This window comes from Haliotis cracherodii, unplaced genomic scaffold (assembly GCF_022045235.1).
Source record: "Haliotis cracherodii isolate W230 unplaced genomic scaffold, xgHalCrac1.p SCAF_13, whole genome shotgun sequence".
Classification (NCBI taxonomy): domain Eukaryota; kingdom Metazoa; phylum Mollusca; class Gastropoda; order Lepetellida; family Haliotidae; genus Haliotis; species Haliotis cracherodii.
In genome coordinates, this window is record NW_027266268.1 from 4,860,169 (window position 1) to 4,872,473 (window position 12,305).

Genomic DNA, 12,305 nt, shown 5'->3' on the forward strand with positions numbered 1-12,305 from the left:
AAGTGTCACAAATGCTAAGAAGAAAACAAACAGGCACCTCACCTCCAGACTGGCTTGGAATGCACTTGTCATGATGTTGTCATGGGGCCCCGCCTTGGTGAGGGAGGAGAGATGGTAGTAGAACATGGCGATGTACGCAGCAACAGGGACGGCCATGACTAATAGCACTCTAGCAATCAGGTGCTTTGTTAGAGAAATCTGAATAAAACAGAAGCATAGTGTAGATTGATGACAAATATCAATGTAAGGTTTCACCCCTTGTACAATGCACCAAACTTCAAGGCAACTAAAAACTCCATTAAGTTTACTGTTTCATCCAATGTGGCTATGCTGTTCTGGAACAAACATGATTGTTATTTTAGCTATCAGGGTATGGCTTGTGTTATTTTCCAGAAGGCCACAATAAATTAAATGATTTTAAATTTTCCAAACTGTGGGCCAGGGCCTCTAAAATATGTCCCTTTGTTATGGGTTTTCAGAGGCTTAAGAAACATTCATAGTTTTCTTGCTTATCACAAGAACAACTGAAAAACATCTCACTCATTTATGAAAGACGACTTTATCCTAAAAACAGGCCATCATCTGAGTATTTACGATGCCTGTATGACGCCACACCCCTTGTTATAGCGCGTGTAATCGTGATAAATATGGACGTCTGAAAACGCATGATGTCTGAAAACCTATGACCCGACGATTTTATTTCATTACTTTTAAGAAACTGTTCAAAGCATCTGTGCACAGTAACTACAAACGGATGGGATTCATATGAAGATACATGGGTGAGGTGAGGTGAGGTGAGGTGAGATGTGGTGAGGTGAGGTGAGGGTTTAACATTGTGTTCAAGATGAGTATAGCCGTTTTAAAGTGCTAGACCACTAAAATACCATGCCACAGTTTGAACATGGATATGCCACTCAGACACAGAATACTGACTCCGAACTGACCAGTCCATTTGGTATGACACATCTGGGGTATCAGGTACTGTTATCCTGAACACTAGTAAAGGGACGAGTCTTGTAATTGACCTTACCTCTGTCCTGGAAGTTTCCGCCAGCATATTCCAGTAGTCCTTGAAGATGTGAAACAACACAAGCACCGATGTGAAGAAACCCACATACTTGATGCTGAAACAGGGGTTTTATTCTTAATTACTTGGTTACCATGGTTACTGCATCCTTAAATCCAAAATTTAAAAATGAGAAAGGAAATAGAAAATAAGCTCTTTTTCGTCTTTTGGTGTCTCGCTGTCTTTCTGTCTCGCTGTCTGTCACGGTCTGTCTGACTGTCTGATGGTCTCACTGCCTGTCCATCTCACTGTCTGTCCACCTCACTGTCTGTCTGTCCATCTGTCTGTCTGTCTCTCTCAGTGACTCACCTGAAGGTGTAGTTGAGGGCCAGTCCACACACACACAGCCACCACCACCACTGTAAACTGTCTGTCTGTCTGTCTGTCTGTCTGTCTGTCTGTCTGTCTGTCTGTCTGTCTGTCTGTCTGTCTGTCCGTCCGTCCGTCCGTCCGTCCGTCCGTCCGTCCGTCTGTCTGTCTCACTCAGTGACTCACCTGAAGGTGCAGGTGAGGGCCAGTCCACACACAGAGCCACCACCACCACTGTACACTGTCTGTCTGTCCATCTGTCTCACTCAGTGACTTACCTGAAGGTACAGGTGAGGGCCAGTCCACACACAGAGCCACCACCACCACTGTACACTGTCTGTCTGTCCATCTGTCTCACTCAGTGACTTACCTGAAGGTACAGGTGAGGGCCAGTCCACACACAGAGCCACCACCACCACTGTACACTGTCTGTCTGTCCATCTGTCTCACTCAGTGACTTACCTGAAGGTGCAGGTGAGGGCCAGTCCACACACAGAGCCACCACCATCATCTGTCTGTCTCACTGTCTGTCTGTCTGTCCATCTGTCTCATTCAGTGACTCACCTGAAGGTGCAGGTGAGGGCCAGTCCACACACACACAGCCACCACCACCACTGTACACTGAACTCCCTGAAATACAGACAATAGGCGTGTACTCGCAGATAGAGGCCATTGATCAGTTCATCAGTGACAAGATGACACACCAGTACTTGACGTCAAAGCAATGCCACAGTACCTACAGTATCAACAGTATCCATAGAGATTGCAACTGTTTATTATTTACTTTACCATTCTTTTTTATGCGAAATATACCTAGTACTATTATTACCATGATTACTAAGTTAATGCAATGGTTAAAATGGCCTCGATACACACCTGTGTCAGTACCCACCTTCATCAGTCCCCACCTGCGTCAGTACCCACCTATGTCATTACCCACCTGCATCAGTACCCACCTGTGTCAGTACCCACCTGTGTCAGTACCCACCTGTGTCAGTACCCACCTGCATCAGTACCCACCTGCAACAGTACCCACCTATGCCAGTACCCACCTATGCCAGTACCCACCTGTGTCAGTACCCACCTGTGTCAGTACCCACCTGCAACAGTAACCACCTGTGTCTGTACCCACCTGCATCAGTACCCACCTATGTCAGTACCCACCTGTGTCAGTACCCACCTACACTACTGCCTAGAAGTTCATTCCCCTTACACGCATGGGCAACGCGTTACGCAACCAGTGTGCATCGGGTTGGTCACGCGTGTGATACCCGTGTGCAACGCGTTGCACACGGGTGTGCACCCCGTCCGCCACTCGTGTGCAACGCGTGACACACTCATTAGAGGGGGAACAAACTTTTGACCAAAGGAGGACCCGTCTTAAGCTGAACCTGGAGGTGGTAACAAGGAGAGAAAATTTTGTTATCCTGACGAAAAATGATAATGCACATGTATTTCCTAATGTCTCCTTTCTTTATGTGATTTTGTGGGAATAACATGAATACTGTTGTGATCAAATAGATGTGTTTTGTTTTATACGACCATTGCTTCTAAATCCGATGGTGTTAAGAGAATACATGGTCCTGGAACATGTTATTGCAATTGAAATGCTTTTATTGTGATTTGACATTAACCGTCTGTAGTACGACTTTCAGTGATAATACGTATGAGGTTTGGCGGCGCATTGTTTTTATTGGACCCTAATTACTTTATGATGACTTGGACTCTTTATCACAGCTCCATAGCCGTGAGGCTGGAAAAGAGCAGCATGTAATTAATGAGGGTGGGTTATATCATTGAGGATACACTTGAGGGAGAGAATACTAATTACCGTACTACAGGAAGAGACCTGTAGACGTTAGCGCGGGGTTGTGTTTTAGCTGGCCGTTCGATAATGGCCGCCATGAGAAGTGAGCTTTGACTGCGTCATCTAAAATAAATAATAAGATACAGCAGTGTTATTTTCACGGTCTGTTGAATAAACTCCCAGTGCAACGGTCAATGTATCTTCTACTTGATCCTTGATACATCATTTTGACATTCACAATATATAGTATTTCAACGTACAAAAGAGCACTGATCTAAAGCAATTCCGCGGGAGTAGTTGTTACCTGTGCATTACTGTATTTTCTCAGTGAGTACCCGGATGATATAGCAGAAATCTAGACTTGTTCGCGACCTGTGCTCGCCATTCGTAAGCGCATTTTTATTGAAAGTAGAAGGACATATGGTCACACTGATCAACAAAAATGAAATACAGTTTTTGAAATGTAGGTAGATTTGTGGGGAGCATCGGTAATGGTGATGCAGTTTTGATAAGTCACTTGCTTGGTAATTGTGCGATCTTCGTGTACACTATTTTGACTTGCAACACAAAGTAAATATTTCATCTGCACATTGCTTATTTTACCGTGTGTATATGTTTACATTCAAACTGTAAACAGATTTCACTAAGGAAATGTATTAAACGCCTAAATATTCAGTTTATTTTATAAATTAACTGAAAAATATGTCCATCTTTATTAATATGATAACGAATTCCAAATATTTGTTTATGTTTAATATCATCACCAAGTACAGTTCTGTATTGTTTGGCTTCTTTTCTTAGCATAATTAATATATTGTGATGTGTTTAAGCTCTTTTGGTCGTCTTTGTCATTTTTAGTCAGTCGGTTAAATAAATGAATGGATTATTCAGTCAATTTGTAAAATGACTGAAATATTTAGATATTTAATAAATTACCTGAGTGAATCATATTTTACACATTGACTGTAACATATACACGCTTACAAAAGAAAATACTTGTGAAAACAACGTCTATCGCGCATCGAAAAACTTCCCAACCAAACGGAAAGGAACAAGAATGATTCTGTTCAAAGCTGCAGCGAATGAATGAAAACAAAATGCAAATATCATTATTACAACCTACCAAAGTTATAATGTATCCGGGAATATCAACATAAAGGAACAATATCCATTGCGTCTGCAGCTGTACAAAAATACTTATTCGATGTCAAATGTCTATGTGAGAATCAAATACTTTAATAATAATTATTTGGAAACAATATTTGGAATATATATGAAATATATTAAAATATTTAAATATATCGTTTTTAAACGTTATTTAAATGTATCGAATATTATAACCCGTGTCTGTTTCTTAACTGATCACTTAGTTTGTTTCAATTGTTTCACATAGGTGCCAAGTTAGCTGAGAAAGCCCACGTGACAACTATTTTTATAATGTCCACGGTTCTTAAAAACATACATTGAGTTAGATAACAATGAACAACCAGTCTGTGTATTATCGGTTACCCTTTGAACAAAGTATGTTGTTTTTACATCTGTACTTCACGCCATGATATGAGTGTATTCGATAGGTTTAGTAACCCTACCTTCACATGTAAACACTTACTTTTGACATATCCACTGTGCAAGATAACAGTAATTAATCAATCAACGTATTTCCTGTTGATCCTTTGATGTCTGGGAATGATCAGTTGATTTACAAAAAAAGTAAATCTGATCATACATCTCTTGCTGGGCTGCCACGTGCATAATTCACATTCCACCTCACTTCAAACCTGGATTTAGATTAAATAATTACCCCAGGTACAAGAAAGACCAAATTTGAACCTTTATCCGGTAATCTGAGTGGTGCTACAACTGAGTATACATAATATAAATTCATTAACTGGGCAGCATGTGAATTACGACAAATACAGAAGTGTAGGGTTATACCAGAAAATGTGGATGACAACAAGGGAGTAGTAATTGTATCATCCACGCAATCCGAAATCCGCAAATGCTTTCACTCAGGGATACTTTTTTTATTATCAAACTGTAACAATCAGGGGTATTTCCAAATAACGACATCCGATGAGCTTTCGCCGTTATTTGTCTGTTTGTTTAGGCTGAAGAAATTAATTACCATGCGCCCTTTGTTGAAATCTTCATAGATCACGGGTAACCAATCAGTTTTCAAAAATGCGTAAGTTTATTTAGCTGTCCTTGCAGACTGGTAGCCCAGTCACTTGTCACGCTCGGTTGCGTTAACGAGCAAATTGACTCACGGCAGCTAGTAAGCCCAAGCGGAAATCCAAAGGTCGTATTACCTGAAGAATCAACCTTCATTTGCGAAATATCTACTGCTCTTAAAATCAATATTTCTCCCAATACTAAAATTCAGAACTTTTTAACCAAGGATTACCAGTTGAAACTGGTCGATGGCTGAACATTCCCAGGGAAGACAGCCAGTGTCCACTCTGTGATTCTATCGCTGTGGGAAATGAATTGCATTATTCATTCCGATGTGAAGCTTTACACCAACGGCGATATGAACTCTTAAATAAGCAATATCTTTAGTTTCCAAACATTTAAGAAAATTATGACCACTAACAGTGTAAGAAATCTAAAAGGCCTATCTAAATCCCTTAACAATGTGTACAATACAATTGGTAAATTGTATTAGTATCCACGTATCCTATTTTTATTATTTTTGTTAAATTGTACATAATAAAAATTGTAGATAATTGTATGTCATGTTATTCTAAGAATAAATGAGTTTGAGTTTGAGTTCGACACCCGAGAAGAAGCCAGAGATTAGTGCTCCTTTTTGAATAGTTTACAATCATGTGTTTTAGGGTTAGCTGTGTTGGCTTAAACGTATTTTTATTTCAAAAGAAATCTGGATCGGTAAACAAGCAAAACTTGCTTATGTAATACCTCTCCAGGTAACAACTTAACAACAGCTGGATATATATAAGAGAGTGATGAACATAAACATACAAAATGCACAAATGAAATACACGAAGCCAGTACACTGAAGCAAGTGGTGTCTGTGAAATAAGGTAATGCAGTTTTCCTTTACTACATGCATAAAATTAAGCTACTCAAACCTTTTGCTTTTGACAATGATGTCATGAACTGATTTAAGAAGAGTCATGTTTGTAGAACTGCTTAACTACTGCCATGTAATATCATGTTTAGACCATACCCATGTGTGTAGAAATACACAGTGTTTCTGATATTATCGTATTTTTTAACAGTTATAGAAAAAGTGAATTGAATCTTCAAGGTGATATCCACAAGTGCAGTCTGGTATGTCTGATACATGTCGTCTAAACTTATCAGCGTTTAAGTCACTGCAGCCGAGCCTAAGGCGACAGTGGACAATTTGGCATGATCTATGAAAATATTTGAAGTCAAAATTATTAATAATTGCATCAGAACGATTAATTAAGGATTTGATTTCTTTTAATGAGCGAGCATTAGTTACTTCATCGGATAGAGGGTTCCGCAGGTTGATCATATCCAGAAGAAATGATAATAAGCATAGGTCTGTGTTCTACATTTGATTGTTTGTATGTTGAATCTTTTTCTAAGGTTATATTTGCTGTTATCAGAGAATTGAATATACACTTTTCAAATATTTTGGCTAAGCAACTTGTGAGTGCTACAGGTCTATGATTTGGGCATTCATGTTCATCGCTGACACTGACACCGCATCAGCCCCGCAGTGGACTTGACACAGTTATTTGCGCACTGATTATATAACTCCTACAGACAGGTGGGGTGGTTGTTCAAAGCGAAACGGACGACCCCGTCTGTTATCTAATAAATGCTGTGCGGCGCCTTTGATCTTGCCTCCAACCATACACCTTATAGTAGTAAACGACGATCAGGATGGCCTGGAAATAAACACAATTCTGTCTGCCCAGTGTATCCACACTTAACTAGAATGCTTCATATCTACAAATATATATATAGAAAATTGCATCAGTGTGGTTTATCATGTACAATGCTTTCTTACGCTTGGTGAGGCAGACTGAAATTGAACATTAGGATAACGTCAGCAGGGATAAAAGAGGTCATACCATGGTGTTTGCACTTCTTTATTTAATCATTACGCTTTTTTTACCCTAATAGTATAAGTGCTTCCCCGTGTGCGAGATAGGCTAAAGTTTGAAAGCGCACGTTAAATCTCCGAGGTACCTATCTACCAGAACTTTATTTGCTGTTCTGGTCATACATAAATATATGTAAGTTACGTACATGGGGAGGCTAGATTATTTACAGCTTACAGCAATATAGTGCAAATATTATGTTCAATACAAGAAAACGTTGATAGATCTATAACACACTTTTTGTACTTTTAAACAAACTGTGGACTTTTAAGACATTTTCGCTTATTGTAATAACATCTAGCTAACCAATCATGTCTATCTATGAAATCTACAAGCATAGTTGCTGTCAAACCTAAAAAACATATACAGGGAGGTAAGTTTTGACTTGCCAAGCACCTTAAGGTGAGTTTACTTTTAAACTGTCAAAAGCTATTGTCCCTTCAATACTAGTATAAGTCTGGAAGCTGTCTCTCGGACTGTTATGAGTTATGATGTATTTTATGATATAACTGGGGAATGTTCAAATTAGTTACTGTCATTTAATCCAACGTTCTAACTGTCAACTGTCTCAACAGGATCATAGGTTTGGTTATATATCTCCTCCCTGTCTCTATGTCTTAAGTTGTTAATCGGTAACTGCGGTCCAAATGTATCAACTTATTCATCTATTGTTGCAAACTTGACTGATTTAAACATATCTTATTGATCATGAACTACTCAGTCAGTCAAGCACCTGTATCAGAAATGTAAAACCAGCCATGTTTCATGTAGTCCCAATATCACTGAAAAATGTAACGTGACATATAAATTTACTCACAGACAATATATTTTTCGTGAGAGTGAAGCACAATTTTATTAAAGTTTTATTAACAATTTCATAAACTATAATAATATTAATATTAAAATTCATCATCACTTGCCAAGTTTATGAAAATGTCCCCATTTGGGAGATGTCACATATAAACAAGGATTCGAACTAAATTTGATCGTCTTTGACACTGAGGTTTATCCCCACTTTGCCAGCAAACTGCAGAAGATTAACAGTGAGTGAGTGAGCATCGTTTCTATGTTTATACAAGAAAAGATGTCATGCCAAAAACGCTCACAGTAGTTAGTGAGTAAACTCACGACCTGTCATGACCTGGTTGAGTGACTTCCTCCAATAAACATGAAAGGATTACCCACAGAGAAAGAAAGGATTAAAGTCACCCATAAATCTTCTCCTAACGTAGTACTCCAACTTCTAAATGCCTCTCAAAGAAGGATTAAAATCCTAAAGATATCCTATCTACGTGGTATAGGTACTCACAACCTCTAATAATAAACTGTTACGTTTGGTATCCCCAGCAATACTCACCATGGTCATTGGGCAAATGTAAAAATCACAAACCCTAACGAGATTCTGTCAACATGGTCACACCCGGTGATTGTGAAGATCTCAAATTCTATCAACTGTCAGACAGCATGGCTGTTCATATTCATTTACAACATCCTCTTATAATTAGTATAAAAGTGTCCCACACAAAACCTTCTTTTATTTATTCTTTCAAAATACAACACAGAAAGTGGGGTGTGGGGAAATGGGACATATTCCTACGTGAAATAATGAGACATTAGTAGTTGTGACGGCTATATCATAATTGTACTGTCTAAAGCATAAATTTGGCGAACGAAAAACGTTATATTTGCAATCAAATGGAATGACTCGTGTGGGCAAATGAATATGTTCGCAATCCACAAACAATCATTTTATTAATGGCGAACATTTACCAACCCGCGACAATCGTGTCAACACGGGGGTTCCCCTAGCAATAAACTCGCATCTAAATTCACTACTGTTCTACTGTCGGCTAGCCACAATGGCTAGACTGGACCCCAGTGGAATGGTTCATGCCATAAAAGTCTAGCAACCGAACACTAATTAAGATGGGCCGACCTTGTATTTACGGTCTGGTGAGCACAGCTCAATGGCCGCTCATTAACTCAAATTTCACATCTCACTGTTTTGTTTTATCTCACTATTCATTTGATAAATTTGTCAACTTCAACTGGAACCCGGTCCCGTGTTACACGCGTGGCACACGCGTGTGCAACGGGTTGCACACGCGACGCACACCCGTTGCACACCCGTGTCCAACGGGTGCTCACCCCGTGTGCAACCCGTTGAGCACCCGTGTCACATGCGTGTTACACGCGTTCTCAACGCGTGTTAGGGGAATGAACTTTTAGGCAGTAGTGTATGTCAGTACCCAACTGTGTCAGTACCCACCTGTGTCAGTACCCACCTGCGTCAGTACCCAACTCTGTCAGTACCCACCTGTACCCACCTGTGTCAGTACCCACCTGCATCAGTACCCACCTGTGTCAGTACCCAACTGTGTCAGTACCCACCTGTACCCACCTGTGTCAGTACCCACCTGCATCAGTACCCACCTGTGTCAGTACCCAACTGTGTCAGTACCCACCTGTACCCACCTGTGTCAGTACCCACCTGCATCAGTACCCACCTATGTCAGTACCCAAATGTGTCAGTACCCACCTGTACCCACCTGTGTCAGTACCCACCTGCATCAGTACCCACCTGCATCAGTACCCACCTGTGTCAGTACCCACCTGTGTCAGTACCCACCTATGTCAGTACCCACCTGTGTCAGTACCCACCTGTGTCAGTACCCAACTGTGTCAGTAACCACCTGTGTCAGTACCCACCTGTGTCAGTACCCACCTGCGTCAGTACCCACCTGCGTCAGTACCCACCTGCATCAGTACCCACCTGCATCAGTACTCACCTGTGTCAGTACCCACCTGTGTCAGTACCCACCTGCATCAGTACCCACCTGCATCAGTACCCACCTGCATCAGTACCCAACTGTGTCAGTACCCACCTGTTTCAGTACCCACCTGTGTCAGTACCCACCTGTACCCACCTGTGTCAGTACCCACCTGCATCAGTACCCACCTGCATCAGTACCCATCAGTACCCACCTGTGTCAGTACCCACCTGCATCAGTACCCACCTGTGTCTGTACCCGCCTGCATCAGTACCCACCTGTGTCAGTACCCACCTGCATCAGTACCCACCTGTGTCTGTACCCACCTGCATCAGTACCCACCTGCATCAGTACCCACCTGTGTCAGTACCCATCAGTACCAACCTGTGTCAGTACCCATCAGTACCCACCTGTGTCAGTACCCACCTGTGTCAGTACCCATCAGTACCCACCTGTGAGCAAGGTTCCTGAACTTGAGGTAGCTGAGCACAGCGAGACAGGAGAAGAAGATGAGCATCCCCTCCATCAGCATGAACCTCGACTGAACCAGGAGGGCATTATCTGAACCAATACAACTGACTTTAAAAACATCTTGAACTTATTTACAATAAATTGTTTGAGTCAAACTGAGTATTACAGGCATAAATAACTGTCTAAATCTAAACACAAACATAAATACAAATATACTACCTGGCATTTATCATACAAATAAGATCAGTCAAAGAGATAGATATTACACAATTGTGACAAAATGGCTTTCGAAATAAATCATCTTAAGACAGCGTTAACAACTGTTAACATGTTGGCCCTGATCACATGATCAAATGCACCTCCTACATGCTAGCAGAGCGGCCCAGTGATACGGACCTAGCCTTAAGCTCTATGGCAGAACATACAATCTGGTATGATGTAGTCCTCAGTCTGTATCTGTTTCATGTGTATTTGGAAGGAAATCCCTGATGTGCTAGAATTGATGAGATTTCTCATCAGGGTACATGATTTCTACAAATACTACTGAGTCATATTTTTGATACAAAAAGTTTTCGAATGCTAATTGAAAGACATGAATGGTAACTGGGTCGGACCACACTAACTGGGACCGACCACACTAGCTGGAACAGACCATACCAAATGGGAAGGACCACACTAACTGGGACCGACCATGCCAACTGGGATGGACCATGCCAACTGGGACAGACCATGCTAACTGGGATGGATCACACTAGCTGGGACTGACCATGCTAACTCAGACAGACCATGCCAACTGGGACCGACCACACTAGCTCAGATTGAGAGCTACACCTATCTGTTGTAACACAATGTTGGTATCAAGACGCTAACTTACCCAGCAGCACAAAGGCACCAGCTAGCAGAGCGGCCCAGCGAGACAGACCCAGTTCTACAGCTATCTGGTACACGAGCGGCACGATGAGACTGCCCAGCACAGCCGGAATGAGACGTAGCTGCACGACAGGAACATTGGCAGGGTATTCTGGAAACCAACATGACGTCAACTACAACACACTCAGCAGGATACAGACACATATAACACAACCAGTTGATACTTACAGTGAAGAAATAATAAGAATAAGATATCAGCAGGAAAAGTACTTTTAGTCAAACTGACCCGAGACATTTATGAATGACCTTCACTGTGACCATGTAGATCACTCGGGACTAGGGCTAGGATGAGTCCAAATTTACTACCCAGGTACCCACACCCCTATTACCTGACCCTACCCTGGTACCTGCTGCTGGTGTCAAGAGATAGGTATAAAATGTCCGATTGGGAATAGTTTGACAGTAGCCCTGGCAAAATGTATTTAGATACACGTATAAAACGATGTGGTCATGCATACACTGAAGTTGACTGAAGTTTTAGCTTTGCTCAAACATATATGTCAGAAGGAACGTGTTCATAGTCATGTAGAAATGTGAACGTTAGAGACTTAAAATTGTTGTGTAACCATGTAGTTATATAGTGAATTTCTGTCATGAAACAATATATCACGTGACTAACCTCGGGTGGGGAAGTCCTGTGGGTATCCAGGTCCTACTCAGTACCCACCCAACCCGAGTACCAAAGTGACCCATCCCAGCCCTACTCACAATCATTTCAGATTGTGACGCCCGCCTTAAGGGTAACATTCCCAAGGTTCACTGATCCGAAACAAATGTATCATGAGTAATCATGCCCCATTCCACAAAGCAATCTTAGCGCTACAACTGTCTATGTTAAAGTATGGGAGTTA

General features: G+C 41.3%; 1 protein-coding gene across 1 annotated transcript in view; it reads right to left on the minus strand.

Annotated features, from left to right (window-relative positions):
• LOC139459526 (protein O-mannosyl-transferase 1-like) overlaps positions 1-12,305 on the minus strand; it is a 40,860-nt gene that overhangs the window by 22,305 nt on the left and 6,250 nt on the right. Inside the window, exons 6-10 of the mRNA XM_071241052.1 lie at positions 11,399-11,545; positions 10,506-10,614; positions 1,940-2,005; positions 1,031-1,124; positions 43-198 (exon numbers count right to left, since the gene is read on the minus strand). Coding sequence (XP_071097153.1) covers positions 43-198; positions 1,031-1,124; positions 1,940-2,005; positions 10,506-10,614; positions 11,399-11,545 — 572 coding nt within the window. The remainder of the gene's footprint in view (positions 1-42; positions 199-1,030; positions 1,125-1,939; positions 2,006-10,505; positions 10,615-11,398; positions 11,546-12,305) is intronic.